The 17,028-nt window shown below is 45.5% G+C and overlaps 1 protein-coding gene across 2 annotated transcripts in view; it reads left to right on the top strand.

Moving 5' to 3' along the window:
* The window catches only part of LOC121293614 (dynein heavy chain 9, axonemal-like), a 530,687-nt gene that overhangs the window by 121,020 nt on the left and 392,639 nt on the right, over positions 1-17,028 (top strand). For both annotated transcript variants that reach the window (XM_041216734.1, XM_041216733.1), the window contains exons 27-28: positions 2,584-2,740; positions 7,598-7,702. In XM_041216734.1, the coding sequence (XP_041072668.1) occupies positions 2,584-2,740; positions 7,598-7,702 (262 nt within the window). The remainder of the gene's footprint in view (positions 1-2,583; positions 2,741-7,597; positions 7,703-17,028) is intronic.

Raw genomic sequence — 17,028 nt, 5'->3', positions numbered from 1 at the left:
ACCTTTTTTTAATGTAAAGCGTGTGCCACTTTTTAGCATTGACCAGCTTGTTTGCCAGTCCTACATGTTTGGTCTGCTCTTGGCTTGGCTGCTGGCTAATGGGGCTGCACTGCACCAATTTGTTGTGCTGGGCCAGTGGCTCCTGTGAAATGGCATCTGAGGGCCGTAGAGCCTGGGTCTTTAAGTATATTCAAGGCTGAGATAGACAGATTTTCAATCAATAAGGGAATCGAGGGTTATGGGGAAAAGGCAGGAAAGTGGAGTTGAGGATTGTCAGATCAGCCATGATCTCACTGAATGGTGGAGCAGACTCGACGGACAGAATGGCCTACTTCTGTTCCTATGTTTTATAGCATTGAAGTATAAAATGATGAGAAAGTGTACAAGAGCTTTCAAGGGGGAGGAGAGGATGAGTTGGGGCTTTGTGAGTAGCAAGTTATCAGGATAATGAGGGTTGTTTTTTAATTTCAATGCTTTTGGTTTGAAATGCGAAATTAAACCTGATTTAACATTGCAGGGAATGAATTGACTTCATTAAGCAGTTACATGTGCAAGGATTGCTGCAAGTTTCAACTGTCATCTTATCAAAACAATGGCTTCGAACTTGAGCCATGTGGCACTTATTTATCAGGCAATATGCGGCCTCCTAAATTCCCAAAGCGTCAGGCAGGAAGCTCATGCAAGCTCTCGTCAGAGGTACTCTTGACCTTCATATTGGGTCAGGACAAATATAGTCACCTTTTACACACACCTGAAGCAAGCATTAATCCCTTTGCAAATAAGGGTGTAATGCCTCCTTGAGTTTCCAGTTCCAATATTGGTTTACCCTGAGACAGCCGGCACTAAGAAAGGCTGCTGCTGAATTTTTAGGGCAGCTTATTTATCCCTCTAATGTTATTTTTTGGTGTAGCTGTGTCTTATATTGGGGTATGAATGCGGACATGACGCCCGCTTAACTTGAGGCTAGACAGCAATGTAGAATACGAGAGAGGCATCATGGACAACCCTGACGGTTTTTTTACCTGATGTCCACACCAAATGATGTCCCAGCAAATGGTCATTTTATAACAATTAGGAACTTGAATATTGCTGAGAAGAGAAGAATGGTACCAAAGCTTTTCATCTTACACTCATCAGGACAAAGCAAGAATGTCAAATTTCAAACGATCACAACAATTCTACGACAGGAGAAAAGTATGCTAGACGTGACACACATTCATTTGCAGGGACCCACTCTCTGCAAACAAAAGGAATATGCTGCGCCTTTGTTGAATTACCTGGGAGCTTGGGGAGCCTATAATTGCCCATTGCTTTCTCCATGGTAATGCCTCAGCCAATCAGCGTTGACTTGCCAACCAATTATCACCCTTTTCTCCTGTAGTATAAATTGTTGTGATCATTTGAAATTTGGCATTCCTGTGATTATCCTGAGGAGTGCAAGATGAAAAGCTTTGATGGCTTGTCCCTCTTTTCAGCCATAATCAGGAACCTTTATGGATCTTTTTGTTCACTAGCGCAAGGACACTGAGACCAATTTTAACAGAACATCACCATCCTCAAGCTGAAACCAGCTAATTCAGCACAGAACGACATCAAGCCCAGGACAGTGGTGCACTGTATACTTGAATACCACATCCAGCAAAGTACTTACCTGCTGAACAATGCCAGGAGTATCTGATCACAATGTAATCTGGAGCTACACCAAATATTCTCATCTGAAAGCATGTTTCAGTGCTAATAATCAAATATTGAGAGAAACCATGTTTGCAATTGGTCACTTAGTTTTTGTGTGGCAGAGATTAGGAGCAGAAACATGTCACAAATAGCTTTATGCAACAAAATTGACGTAGCAGCTTGATATAGTGACTATTTTTCAATAGAAATATAATGATACCCATCACAAAAGTCAAGTATGTATTTCTTCAATTGATTTTCATTCCACAATGGTCAGATCCTACAACAATACATCCATAACTTAACCGGATACTTACTGGGAATGTGTACTATGAGAATATCCACCATTGCCACACTCTACCTGGTGGAGGAATAGCTGAGTGATGAGTGGCTACATCAGAAAGAAGTCAGCTAAAGGTTTGGTTCTATTGAGACTTCATCACAACCTGCCTATATCAGAGTTATATATTGAAGGATTTAACAGTCCAGTCTTTATTTGTTTTCTCTCCCTATCTCGTTCTTTGCTTTCCTTTGATGGTTCAGATCAAAACGCTCTAACACAAGAAAAATAAAGATGAGTGGGACCATTTGGCCCAGTTAGGTCATCCATCCAAAATACATCTTGTAGCCTCCCAACTCCCATCTAATTATATCTTGAAGGAATCTGAAAGTTTTTTTACCTCTACTACTCTGCCTTTAAGCCATTCTACTCAATCTTTGCATAAAGGAGTTCTTTCTAATTTTGTCTTTCATTTGTTTTTACCCATTTTAACTTTGTTGAAAGCCTTTGCCTTGATACTGAACACTATCTGCTGCTCTGCAGTGTCGGGAAGATTTGGTTTTGCTGCTCTTGTGGTTCCCCCTTTTCTCACAGCTTGTGCTTGTTCTTATTTCTTTGACTGGCTTCAGATGTTACATCACTTTGACCCAATCTCTGCACCTGACGATGAGTGGAGCCCCAGCTGGACCTGCAGGAACAGGGAAGACCGAAACCACAAAGGACTTAGGCCGAGCACTGGGAATCATGGTCTATGTATTCAACTGCTCTGAACAGATGGATTACAAGGTATTGGATTTCCATTGTAGTTTCACAGAAAATCTCACACGTTTTGCAGAACCGTTTTCCTGTGGTTAGTATGTTTACCTGTTGTGGGTTTCACTGACCTGTCCGCTTCAGTTTATCTTTACTGCATTGATTTTTACTGCAATGCTGCATGTTAAGTTTGCATAGTGAGTGTCAATTTAACTGATTCAGGAGCATAAGTTGAGAGTGACTCTGATAATACCTTTAAGTGAGTTATTTGTGTGGCAGCTGAACTGTCATATGAATGGGAGCCTGCTTGTCTTTACATGGATAATAATAAATAATAATTTGCAGTATCAGTTATGAAGTTTTCCGGACAAAATCATATAATGTGAACCTTGCAATGTCACAAAGTATTTGGAAATAAACCATCCTTTTAAAGGTGATGGTGATTCTATCTCTGCCAGTTTTATGTCGTTCGTGATTCTCCAGGATGTGAAACAGACTCTCATTTATTGAATGTACCTGCACTCCAGATCTCCCCAAATCACACACCAACTGAAGGCAGTGACCTGTCCCAACTATCCACCTTTCCAACAGTTGAGCAGCTCGGGATGATGGTTCTTCCATTCCCACCTTCCTCACAACCCAGTTCCTGGTGGGATTGGGACCACTGGAACCTCTCTACAGGGTTGCAGCTGGAGTTGATGGATCTGTGAATCTGGAGAGCTGCTGTGGTGTTGTGTATTAGAGCTCTAGAAGGTTATCCTAACTTATGATTTCCTCGAAGGGTTTTCATAATTATGCTGCCTCCCCCAAGCCTCAAACACAATCTGGCTCATTGTCATTAAGTAACAAATATTCTGTGTGTCAATCAGACCGTCATATGAGTTTATAGCCGAGCAGTGTGCCTTATTCAGTGGTTAAAATGAACATTTGGCACTTAAATGTGATACAAGTGTGACTCCAATGATGTCATTTACCCTGAATACAAGGCCTTTAAAGCTGTGATCATGAGTCATTAATGATCTGCTTGAAAAACCCACCTCACTTATACACTCTGGATTGAGCCTTGCCCTCGGTACCAGTGCAGTACATGAAGTGTGATGTTGGGCACTAACCCAGCCCTAGCCTGACTCTATATAAGTGTTAGTTAGCAAGGAGCCCTACTTGCCATGTGACTTTTCTCTGCGGTGCCTGCTAGAGGTTAGGGGCAGGATTTTTCGGTCGGCCTGCGGGGTCAGGCTTGGCACGCCGATGCGTAAGATGACGCGTGATGATGTCGGAGTGTGCGTCCCGACGTAATCGCGCTGCCTCGCGATGTTTTGTTCAGCGGGCGCGCGCCGGAGTCAGCTGCGCGCCCACTGATAAGCAAACGACCTCTTAAGGTCATTGAGGAAGTGATTAAGGTCATTGTTAATGCTGCCCGTCCAACCTTACGGTTGGCAGGTGGGCAAAAAGGCCAAGCGGCCTTCGTGTTTTTTAGGAAACCTCATCCACGTGCGGGCCGAGGTTTCCTAAAGCTTTTATTAATTCAATGAGAAATTTTTCCTAAATATAAAAACATGTCCCATCTCGTGTGACACAACAACTTGATTTGAGGGAGGCACATGAGGGGACATGTTTAAATACATTTTCAACCCATTTATTCCTTAATTACAATATCGATTCAATCTCCCTCAGGCAGCTCCATGCCTCAGGGAGACTGAAGCGCTCTGGCGGGCGCATTCGCGAAAGTGCGCTGGCCCCGACTCTCTCTCTCCTCCCTGTAACGCTGAGCGCTACAGCTCGCGTCTGACGCTGAGCGGGCCTTAATTGGCCCGCCCGTGTAAAATGGTAGCGCGGAGCCAATCGCGGGTGGCGATTGGCTCCACAACCGTCCCAGCCGCTCCCGCCAAACCCTCCTGTCACCTGAAAAATTCAGACTCAGATATCTATCCCTGACTCCCCACTCCCCTCAAAGCATGAATAGGGAAGTTGTTTGAAACTATTGGGGGTGGGGTGGGGTTGGGTGGGTGGGGGGGGGCAGTTAAATAAATCACTCCACTCTGCGGCTCTGGCCATAGTTACTGTTGGCAGCTGAAGTATTGCAGGATATTTACTGGAGAGGGATATTTACATGTGTTGTATTGCTCTTGGTCCAAATTGAGCCAGATGTGCAGTTTTACAAATGGATTTTAAACCCTATTGTACACCAACTACTTCAGTCTACAAATTGGTTATGTTACTGCGACATTCCTAACCCTGTACACCAGCTATTATTAAACCTTTTTCAGCCTGAGCTGGCTAAAATTATTCCGGAATTTTTATTATGGTATATATGTACAAAGTGTAATATGCCTTGATAATAGTCCAGTGGAGAGGATACACTCCCTCAAATCAAGTTGTTTGGAAACCCATTATTCCTGTGTCAAATGACATAAAGACAGGTTTTTTATGCTGGAATGTAATTTTGAGTGAATCATGCAACTTGAAAGCTTCTATGGATTGAACAGTTAATTGCTACTCAAGTAACCAACTCGTTGTTAAGCAAAAATGTTCCATGTTGATTCATTTGAAGCTTAAAGCGCTGATTTCCATGCAGATTATCAATACTGGTCCTCTTGTCTTGCCTCATCAGTCCAAAATAATTATATGGCTACATCATATACTTAAAGCTTCAGATATATTTTGACAACTCAATAGCCATTTTCATAATGCCCGTGATATCTTTTGGCATAATCTATCAATTGAGTAAGGCATTATGTGCTGAACAGACTGTTGTGAATACGAACTTGTTAAATCAGAATTAAAGGAGCAGCGTTGCCATGGTAACATGAGTCTTGCAGTACACCAGAACTTGGGAGAATAAGCTGTGTAATAACAGTTTCGGGACAAATAATCTGTGGCATTCTTCTAGTTGTTGTTTTAATAGGCACTTGGCAATTTATTTTACACTGCTTAATTTCTCTGTTAATTTGGAATACATAGGAATTTCATGTGAACATGTAAAATGTCCTATGTTCCTGTCATGCAGCATATTCCTAAGCACTTGTTTCTACACTGAGGAGAGTATGAAGATACAGTTAGAAGCATAGGTGTTATTGTGTTGACCTATTGTCACAGCGCTCCAAATATCTTTTATTTTAACCTTGATTACAATTTTAGAAATACAAAACTTAACCACAAACTTCTGACTCTGATGTGAGAGTGCTCCAAATAGAGCCATGATTGACATCGTAATTGTAGTTAACTAAACTATGATTAGTGTGGGGGGACCAGGTGAAGGCTTGGGTTAAAATAGCCCTGTTACAATTTAAGCGGATTTTTTGTTTGGAATGTCAGGAGTCCATGGGGAAATCACTTTGAATCCAGGGCCCAGCGAACATTATCCCACAGCTCAAAATACTCTCCATTCAGAATTGATGCATGCAACAAACCATCAAATAAAATGTCCTTTGAGAAGAAGAGATTAAATAAGCTTGCATAGATATGGTGACTTTCTTCCTTGTGACATGTAGAAGTGATGTGTTAAGCGTCCAGGTAATCTGCTTTGGTGCTATTCATTGAGGGATTAATATTGGTCAGGATACCGAGAAAACTCCCTGCACTTCTTTGAGTTGTGTGGAAATTTTTATGTCCAGATGAGACCTTACTGTAATATATCATCGATAAGTGGCTGCAGTGACAAAGGCAGCAATCACTCAATATTGCTCTAAAGTGCAGGCTGAAATTATGTGCTGAAATAATGAAACAGATCTTAAAACTTCACAATAAATCCAACTACATTTTTGTAAGCGTAGAATAATAGTGACACAACACAGAAGGAGGCCATAATATAAAAGCAAAATACTGCGGATGCTGGAAATTTGAAACAAAAACAGAAAATGCTGGAAAAACTCAGCAGGTCTGACAGCATCTGTGGAGAGAGAAATAGTGTTAAAGTTTCGAGTCCCTATGACCCCCAGCTTCACCTGCTCCACCCACTTTAAACAGTATAAATTTCATCACAGAAGGAGGCCATTCTGCTTATCATGCATATGCTGGCTCTTAAAGCTTTCCAATTAGTCCCACTCCCCTGCTCTTTTCCTGATGTCCTGCAATTTTTTTTCCCCTTTAACTATTTACCTAACTCCCTTTTGAAAGTTACAATTTAATATCTTTCCATTAATGTTTTAAGCAGTACATCCCAGATCACGACAAATCAGTGCATAAAAAAAGTTCCCTCATGTAGCCTCTGGTTCTCTTTCCAATCACCTTAAGTTGGTATTCTCTGGTTACTGACACTTCTGCCGCTTTAAACAGTTTCTCCTTTTTCTCTCTATCAAAACCATTCATGATTTTGAACACCTCTATCAATTCTCCCCTTCACCTTCTCTGCTCAGAGGAGTACAATCAAACTTCTCCGGTCTCTCCATATAACTGAAGTCCCTCATCCCTGTTACCATGCTAGCAAATCACGTTTGCACCCTCTCTCAGGTCTTCAAATCCTTCTTAAAGTGTGAGGCACAGAGCTAGACACACTTCCACAGCTGAGGCCTAACCAATGTTTAAAATAGGTTTAGCATTATATCCTTGCTTTGTTCTCTATGCCTCTATTAATAAAGTCAAGGATCGTACTTGTATTCTTGTAGGCAGGAAAGTGGTGTTGAGGCCATGAGCAGATCAGCCATAACATTATTGAATGGTGGAGCAGGCTTGAGAGGCTGAATGGCCTACTGCCGCTCCTAATTCATATGGATCCCATTTGCTTTTTAAATAGTCTCCTCAACTTGTTCCACCACTTTCAAAGATTTGTTGACATATATCCACAGGTCTCTGCACTCCCTTCAAATTTAGTTTATGTTGCCTCTCCTTGTTATTAGTACCAAAATGTATCGCTGCGCAATATTGATTCTTCTGCTTTTTTTTCTCCTACAGTCCTGTGGCAATATCTACAAAGGCTTGGCACAGACTGGCGCCTGGGGCTGTTTCGATGAGTTCAACAGGATTTGTGTTGAGGTGCTCTCTGTGGTAGCTGTGCAGGTGAGTCGAGGCTCTCTGTTTCATGGAATCATAGAATGATACAACGCAGAAGGAGGCCATTTGGCCCGTTGTGACTGTGCCAGCCCTTCGAAAGAACTATCCAATTTGTCGCACTCTCCTGCCCTTTGCAAACCTCTCCCCCCTCAGGTTTTTCTCCAATTCCTTTTCAAAAGTTACAGTTGAATCTGCTTGTACCACCCTGTATTCCAGATCATAGTTTTGTGTGTCCCATTTGACCCTGACCCTCATGCTATGCAGCAGCCATGTACACCAGTCACAGTTGATTTATTTCCAGGTGGTACCCACACAGTGTAACCGGGATAGAAATATTACAGCACAAAAATTGCTTGTAGCTCACTGGGTAAGTGCCTGAGTCTGTGCAGTACCTGGGCTGAATATGTACACGTGACATGATGCACTACTGTTCCCTGGGAGTTCGCAACCAGCAGTAATACAACAAAAGTGTCCTGTGCTGTAAGATTGAGTTAAAGCACAAAGTCATCCCATCCAGAGTGCAATGAGCATATTTTCTCTATCTTAAGTTAATATTCTATAGTGCCTCGTGAATATATATTTGCAATGTGATACATTCATAATATTGAAATGCCAAGCTATCTCTGTGAAAGTCAATTTTTCCTAGTTTCTATTTTATTCATGGGAGAAGTAGAACGATGTATCTCTTTAATTCTCAGCCTCTTGCCCTGAGGGAACCTTCAAGGCAGAATGTATGGACATTTTCTGCTTTACCTAATGTGGTTAGGTGTCCCATTATAAATCTGCCTTCATTAAAGATGCCTAGACCTTTTGATGTAATGCGCTTGGGCCTAATCGTGAAAAGGATCAAGAACAGGAAGGCACAGATTTAAAGTGATTTGCAAAAGAAGCAAATGTGACATGAGAAGAAACTTTCTCACACAGCGAGTGGTTCAGGTCTGGAATGCGCTGCCTGGGAGTGTGGTGGAGGCAGGTTCAATGGGGGCATTCGAGAGGGCATTAGATGATTATTTGAATAGAAACAAATGTGCAGGGGTACGGGGACAAGGGCAGGGCAATGGCACTAGGTCATAATGCTTATTTGGAGAGCTGGTGCAGACACAGTGGGCCGAATGGCCTCCTTCTGTGCTGTTAAACTTCTGTGATTCTGTAATCTGGACAAATTAGTTGTCTACCTGCAGGGTCATAAACAAATTTCTGACACATAGGCCTTGAGTTTAATCCTTTCCTTGCTCTGAAAGATTGATGTGTGGGAAGGGGTTAAGATGAGGTTGAGTCCACATACCATCATGAGGTCGTGCTCACCCTGCCTGCTGACATTTTATCTTCATGAATGTGAAGCTGGTCGAGGCTCCCACGCAGGCTCACGATGACCTAAAGTGTTATTGGTGCTCCAATGTGATTTCTCATGATGAGCTAGGGGTTTGGGGTCCTTCCGATGTCAGGAGCTACCCAAAATATTTGGCGGGAGGTGCCAGGAGAGCCACAGTAAATGTAGAAAAATAACTTTGTAGTGAAATCTTTGCAGGCCAGGAGAAGCAGGACTGCTTCCCCTGGCCCCATGGACAGTCGTTGGGCCTCCACAGCCCCAGCTTTATATCGATCTCTTGGCATTATCATCGCTGCTGAAGAAACTGCCCAGTGTCAACTCCATGCCAAGGATCGTTCCCTTTTGGATCCTTGCCACCCTAAGGCTTACCCAACCCAATTTTGCCTCGTGCCCTCAGCATCCCTATCCGTTTTGCGAGGCAGACTGTCCTCCTTTATTTAAACAAGGCCCCGGGGTTAAAATGGCCTGACCCTCTCGCTGAGATCCCAGTGGAGGTCCCTGTCCCGCCAGTTCCAAACGTGCCCTGGGCCAGAATATTGCTGTCGGCGTGTGGGGGCAGGCCCAACATGTAAAATGACTCGCGATGATGTCGGGCGTGCATCCCGACGCCATCGCTCGTCATTCCGATATTTCGTCCGGCAGGTGCGCACCGGAGTTGGCTGTGCGCCCGCTGAACTGTCAACAGCCTATTAAGGCCATTAGAATAACGAGTCGTTAACAACGCTTCCCGTCCAACTTTAAGGTTGGCGGGGGTGGGGGGCAGGTGAAGAGCCCAAGAGGCCTTCACATTTTTACAGGAAAACCTCATCCACGGGCAGGATGAGGTTTCCTGAAGGTTTAATAAAATAAATAAATAAATAAGTTTTGCTGAACTGACAAACATGTCCCAGTTCAATGTGACACTGTCCCATGAGGGGACATGTCGAAATAATTTTTCGCTTCATTTATAAAAAAAGTTTCACTGTGTACTCAATCTCCCTGAGGCAGCTCCACAGCCTCTGTCGCGCTGGACGCTATGGAACGCGTATTACGCTGGCCGCATAAAATGACGGCACGCGTCCAGTCGCGGGTGGCGATTGGCTCCACGCCCGCTCCCACCCAGCCCAGCCCGCCCGACACAGGTAAGATTCAGCCCCTGGTGTTTCCAATCCACCCACTTTCGGAAAGGGTCTACATCAGTCAGCAAGTAGCCTCCTGAGCGATGGTACTGGCCACTCGGGAGAAACTGACCTTATAGGCACGTTGTCATGACTTGCAACAAAATGTCATTGTCTGAGCACTGCTGATCACTTGCTATTCAGAAACCCGCACTTCCTTACCGCTTGTCAGGATGGTGGCATCGGGGGCCATTGAACATTGCTGGGAAATCACGTGAGTCCTAAAAGAGCAACTGGGGAAGGGAGAGAGAGAGAGAGAGAAACACAAACTAGGGAGAGAGAAACCAACTGCAGAAGGGAGGACGAGAGAGAGAGAGAGAGAGGGACACGCACAAAGCAGGGTGGGAGAGAGAGAAAAAAACAATCTGGGGAGGAGAAGGAAGGAAAAAAAATAGGTTGAGAGGGAGAGAGTGAGCAGCACAAAGTTGGGGGAGAGAGGGTGCAGCACAAATGGAGGGAAGAAGAAAAGAGCACGACAAACTACGGTAGGGAGGCAGGACAACACAAACTGGAGGAGGGAGAGTACCCATTGGCCTGTGATCATAGCGAGTGGTTAAGATCTGGAACGTGAAGCCTGAGAGTGTGATGGAGGCCGGTTCAATCGAGACATTCAAGAGGGAATTGGATCATTATCTGAAAAGAAAGAATGTGCAGGGTTAAGGGGGAGAAGGCAGGGGGGATGGCACTAGGCGAATTGCTCATTTGGAGAGCCAGCGCAGATACGACGGGCTGAATGGCCTCCTGTGTTGTAACTATTCTGTGATGCGCGCTGTTGTATAATGTATTTAATCCTGGGATTCTGGCAGCTTTGGTGCTGCCCTCTGAGCCTCACTTTCCTGAAGCTGGGCTTCAGTGATGGAGTGTAAGAGCCAGCGAATTGAATTAGTTTTGATTCTGGTTTTATTTATTGTTTTTATAACGTAAAGTTATGAAATTGTACAAAAACCGAATCTGCACTATTTGCTTGTTGTTTCTCATTGTGATCAATACTGTAGAAATAATAGTAGTTTTTATTTAAATATTATTTATCTTTCTCTTTTTGTTCTTTCTTTGATATATAAATTGTTATTCATCTGGCTTGTAAAGAAAAAATGAACTATTTTATTTGGGGTTTTGCTATACTCAGCTAAATACAATAACATCTGCAAACAGTGGTAAAGTGTCATGTGATCAAGTGCCATATGATTAAGCGTCACGAGTGCTGTCACATGATCAAATTCCATGTTATCGAATGTTACGTGAGCAAATCTCCAGGACCACGTCCAACCAAAGTTGGCAACCCTAACATGCCCTCCTCACCACCACGCCCCCTCCTGCACCCCTAGCTAATATTGAGGCCTAGGTTTCTGAAGTAACCAATTTGTAGGGTTTGCGTACTTCCAAAACTGCACACAATTTATTTCTGTGCTTGTGCTGCTAACGTGATTTGGGAAACCTTGAACTAATTGACACAGTTCTCGCAAATGCCACATTTTCATGGGGCCTAGAAATCCTTAGGCACAACACGTCATTGCTGATTATTGCTCCAAATGACGATGGAGCCTGTGCCCGCTGTTTCCTTTTGCTATCAGCAGCCGAAGAAAAATCTAAAAATATAAAGAAACCTTAAATTGCTGGTGGCGCCTGCAGATGCATCTTGCCTGATGGAAGCCTACTGTTTCACGCTGCCTGTCTCTCTCAGCTAAGTCCTGAGAGGTATAGGAGGATAATCGGAGAGCGACTGATAGCAGCGGACACCAGCAGTCAGAAGATCTATGGAACTGCCGGACTCCAAAGCGGTTAAAAATAATTAAATTTACCTTCTCTGGATGGGCCAGAACCACACCTGGCTAACCAGCCCTGAGTCTAGGGCAGTCTAATTTCTAGTAAGGGTCTTTAATACAGGTGACAGCGCCCCCCCCCCACCCCATTAGCATATGTGAGGGACCTCATGTCTGTTTTTAGGTGGCTTTGCCTGCTGCATGAAAAATGTCCATACCCAATTATTGATCAGACTTCCTTCAGGTGTCCTTGTGTTGTAGTACATTGCTCCCCAAAATTAATCTTTTTTGTGTCCGTTTTACACTTGTAAAATGGGTGAAACAAATTTGAATTTGAACTCTTGTGCAAATGTGAGATGATTTTCTCTCCTTGTCAAATTGTAAAAGCTGAGGAACAATTCATTTTTTGATACAGTGAAGATTAAATCTTACCAGCATTCTGGCAAAGCTGTTGGAAGTAAAGATTTGCAAAGAAATTGTGCCACTTTTATATCTGTTGCCTATATCCCACCCGTATCATTGGCTGATCTTTATTCTATGGGAGTGTGAAAACTTTCCATCTTGAGGAACTATTACTGGATGTTGAAATTGTTGTAAGACTTCTCTGATTAGGGTTTCATCCAGACCAACATTGAGCAAAGAAGGTCCAAAAGGCCAGCTTGATCATTAAAGGATTAAATTAAATTGTTGAAATGGAAGTCTGGATATCTTATTTGGAAATATCAGCCAAAAGGCCACTCTCACAAAAAGGGCTCAAATCTATTTCCACATGGACATGTCCTGCAGCTTTTAAAAGTCAATTCTCATGAGTCATAACTTTTGAAACAATCAATATCTCATTTGTTACTATTTGGAGATGGTAAATCAGCAGACAGCAGGAGGCTTTCTGAAGGAGGCTGAATCAGAAAGAATAACATCAGTAACAATGCCATCACTGATTCCCTGGGTCTTCCATTTGTTTAAGATTAGCAGCTGGTAACTGATGATCTGTTACCCTTCAAGCCTGAGCTTGCTTTTTTTCGAAGCCAGCAGCGTAACCATGGCAACTCTCGCCCAGCATGAGCTCTTTACGTGGTTTAATCTATTTATGTTCCTTTCTCCAGTGAATGAGTCCATTTCTTTCTAATTAATCAAAGTTCTAATGTAGACTCCACACTCACACTTTGAAGGATTTGGAAGCAGGTTGAAGTTTAATGTATAATGTATGTGTGCATGATATCGATGGAATAGAGATTTTCCCACTAAAATCTATTATTGGTACTTGTAGAATTGGGGTTCTTAATTTAAAATTGTGCACTAGACTGGTGGACAAGAGATGGTACCTTCACAAAAGACAGAAGTAGCAGAGGTATTGGTCACAATATTTAAACTCTCATTTGACAGAGGAACAATGCCACAGCACTGAAGATTTAGAAATGTCTGCAACTATTCCAGAAAGCGGGGAGGGAATGTTATGGGAAACCATTATCAGAGACAAACTAAACTTTCATTTGGAAACATGTGGGTTACTCAAGGAGAGCTGGCATGGAATTGTTAATGGCAAATTGTGTCTGACTAACTTGACTGAGTTCTTTGAAGTGGTAACGGAGAAGGTTGATTGAGATCGTGCAACAGATGTTAACATATATGATCTTTTGGAAGATGTTTGACAAAGTGCCTCACAGGAGCCTTGCTGAAAAGGTGGAAGCCCATGGAATTAAGGAAGAAGTGGTGGTGCGGATAAAAATTGGCTCGGTGACAGGAAAAGCAGTGGCGGATGGATGTTTTTCAGACTGGGACATGGTTTGCAAAGGTGTCCCCCGTGGGTCGGCTTTTCACTCACCAATGTATTCAATTTTTATGACCTACCCAGACTCGGGTGTAAAGAACAGCATTTGCATGATATGAAAGTTGGCATGGTAGCCAGTAGTGATGAAATATAGATTTCAGGATGACATAAGCCGGAATTTTCTGCGGCCGTCATGGTGGACGAGGGTGGGGGACAATATGGCGAGAAGGCCAAAATTCGGTTTCACACCGCCGGGAAAGCACAGCGGGATCATCCAATGCTGTCTGCCATGGCGGGGGGCTGGCGTGAACCTGCTCAGTAAGGCCCGACCATAATAACCCCCCCAGCCCACCCCAGATTTATTGCTAGGATGATGGGAAAACACGCCAGCCCAGAACACGTCTGGGCAAGGGTGACGTGCAGAAATCGGGACTTACCATTAGGGGCCGGCTCAGATTGTGGACGTCGGAGGAGCAGAAGATGCTGGAGTCCTACAGCTACTGGAACCTGGAGGGACGCCTGCATCGCATTCTGGATGGATTCCCATGGACGTGGCTCTGCCGCGAAGCCGCTCACAGAAGCTGGGAGGTCTCCGTTGATGCTTGGGGTCTGTTTCGGAACATCATGATCTTGGCCATGGGCTGCTACAGAAGATCGGCGAGGTGGGGTGGGGGTGGGGAGAGGAAGGTCCACCTGCGATGGGAGAGAAGGTGTACTGGGCAGGGGGTAGGGGTGGTGAGGTTGGGAGTGGGGGAACGAAGGGGATGGAGTGGTGGTGAGGTTGGTGGGGAAGGAGGGAGTACGGGGGAAGGAGGGTTTAAAGGGGGAGAATGCGGCAAGGGGAGGTAGGTGTAAGGAAGGAATTTGGAGGAGGAAACTGCTCAGCGGGAGGAGGGAGTAATTGTGGAGGAGGGAGTAAGGTGTGGGGGATATCCAGGTAAACATGCAAGGAAGATGTCTGTGGAGTCAATGACTGCCTCCTGGGGAGCAACCTGAGGGTCGGCATGGTAGGAGGGAATGGTGAGTATGAGAGGGGGCGGAGAGAGCTGGAAGTGTGGAGGGTGTGTCCGTAGCAGTAGAAGAGACTGCGAGGGTGGTTGTTGGGGACCCGGAGGTAGACACGGACCCTAGGGTGAGAAGGAGGAGGTCGGGGCAGTCAATGTGGATGGGGGTGGGATTCTTAGTAAGGTAGGGAACATGCACATTCACCTGGACATCCTGGAAACGCAAGGGTACAGGTTGGTAGGTGATGGTGGGGAGGTGGAAGGTGATGCCAGGAGTGTTGACAGTGATGGGTGACTGGGGGAAGGGAAAGGACAGGGAAATTGAGCAAAAACCTGACTACGACCATCGTTGTCGAAATTGAAAGTGGGCGGAGCCCTGTGTTGGACGGGCACTGGTGCTGCTTGGGAGTGTGGTCAGTGGGTGGGCGGAGATGCAGGACAGGCTCAGATGGACAACTGAACGTGAACCCCAGCAGGCAGCATTGAAAATGCTCAGGACAATGAGATGAGTGTGATGGAGGAAGGCTCTGCGTGCGTGAGAGAGTGCTTACACGAGGCTCCGAAAGTCCCTGCCACAAACACACTTCTCCCTCCAGAATCACTTGTGGTCCGGCTGCGTGTAGCTGAACTGCTAGAAGGGCGGGGCTGGGGGGGTGTGGGATGGAATGCAGTGGGAGGACCCCCAAAGCCTGTCAATGAAGCTGAAAGACAACATTACACATTACTCAGTGAAAGGGAAATATTTTCAGATTATAAAGTGACAAAATGTGTTCACCTGTTCAACCACTTGTTATCAGAATTTCTTAACTTTTTTAGACCTACCACTTCCTTTAGGTGCTGCCCTGACATCCACAGTAGGGGTAGAGACAGTCTGTGTAATGATTGGCCCTGTTGCCTCTGATGACCTTGGTGTGTATCCTTTGGAGACCTGTGGCCTTGGGGGTTCCGGCTTCCTTTGGCTGTCCTCCTGTGGGCCAGCTGCTCCCTCTGCGGTGACAGAGGACGAGGTTGAGGGGGTCACAGGCTAAGGGGACTCAGAGGGAGAGGTCAGCCCCTGTGATTCCTGAGTGGATGACCCAGGGGAGCCCAGCTGCTGCTCCCCCTCTCTCCAGGTGCCCGAGGGCCCCGGCCTGACCCCTTAGGGGGAGGAGCACCTGGAGGGATGCCGAGCAGTGCCACCGCTGGAACTCTCCCATGGCTGCCGCGATGGACTGTAGGTTTGCGCACATCTCCGTGTTCTGCTGGACCAGGGACTCCATGTCATCCGCCCTCCTTTCCATGAAGACCTCCATATGTGCATATGTTGTCACCGCTTCATCAGAGAGCAGACAGACCCACTCCTCTACTCTCATGCCACTCCTGAGAGCTTCCAACAGCTCTGCGTGACGTTCCCCCATCTTCTGCTGATTCTCCAGGATGAGTTGGAAGGCCGAATCCAGAGGCTTGTCATCTGACTCAAACCTCACGGATACCTCTTCTCCAGCAGTCCTCCGAGTGCCAGGGAGCTCGGCTGAACCTGCCTCCTCCTGCTGCAGGCACGTGTGTGTGCAGTGACCACCAGATTGTGAACCCAAGCCTGCTCTAGATCTAGGTCCCACCGAGGTGTGTGTCTGTGCTCTGGTGGAGGGTGTGGGTAAGCGCTGTGATGGGTCTTCCAGGCTGCTTATTTCCAGCTCTTCGATGGAGGAGGTGTCTCCTTAGCTGGAGGTGAGGACGTGGATGGAGCTGAGGGACCGGCTGGCTGAGGGTGTCGGTCACTTGGCAGAGCTCCCTGTGAACCAAGGCAGAGATAATTAATGCATGGGAGCAGAGTCAAAAGCAGGGGACAGAGCACTCACAGTTGTGTTGAAGGAGAGATGAGGTGGCGCAGGGTCATCACATGGGTATTCACCACCAACCTCACCGTTGCCGCAGGCATGGTCCACGTCCTGATCAGTCAGCGCAATGGCATACTCCCCAAAGTGAGTGAGGGGCCTGATGTGGACCACTCCATCCCCGGTCTGGGACCTCTCCCTGCTGTTGTGATCCAGCTTCTCCTGTATGAAAACAGATGGAGAGAGTGTGAGCAGGACGCAAGGCACTGTGTGGAATGTTTGTGTGGTGAGTGAGCCATGGATGGGATGAGGACATGAGCTCCAGAGAATATGAACCAGATAGAAATGTGAGGGTGTATGTGAGAGTTAGTGGTGTTGTCCCTAGAAGGTGTGAGGTGCCTGTGGATGTGTGATGGGTTTGTGAGTGTGTGAGTTGAGACTGATAAGGTGGTAGACTTACCCTGGCGGAACAGATGAGAGCATTCAGTGTCTTCCTGCC

Source organism: Carcharodon carcharias, chromosome 22 (assembly GCF_017639515.1).
Source record: "Carcharodon carcharias isolate sCarCar2 chromosome 22, sCarCar2.pri, whole genome shotgun sequence".
Taxonomy (NCBI): domain Eukaryota; kingdom Metazoa; phylum Chordata; class Chondrichthyes; order Lamniformes; family Lamnidae; genus Carcharodon; species Carcharodon carcharias.
This window is presented reverse-complemented; position numbering and strand designations above follow the sequence as displayed.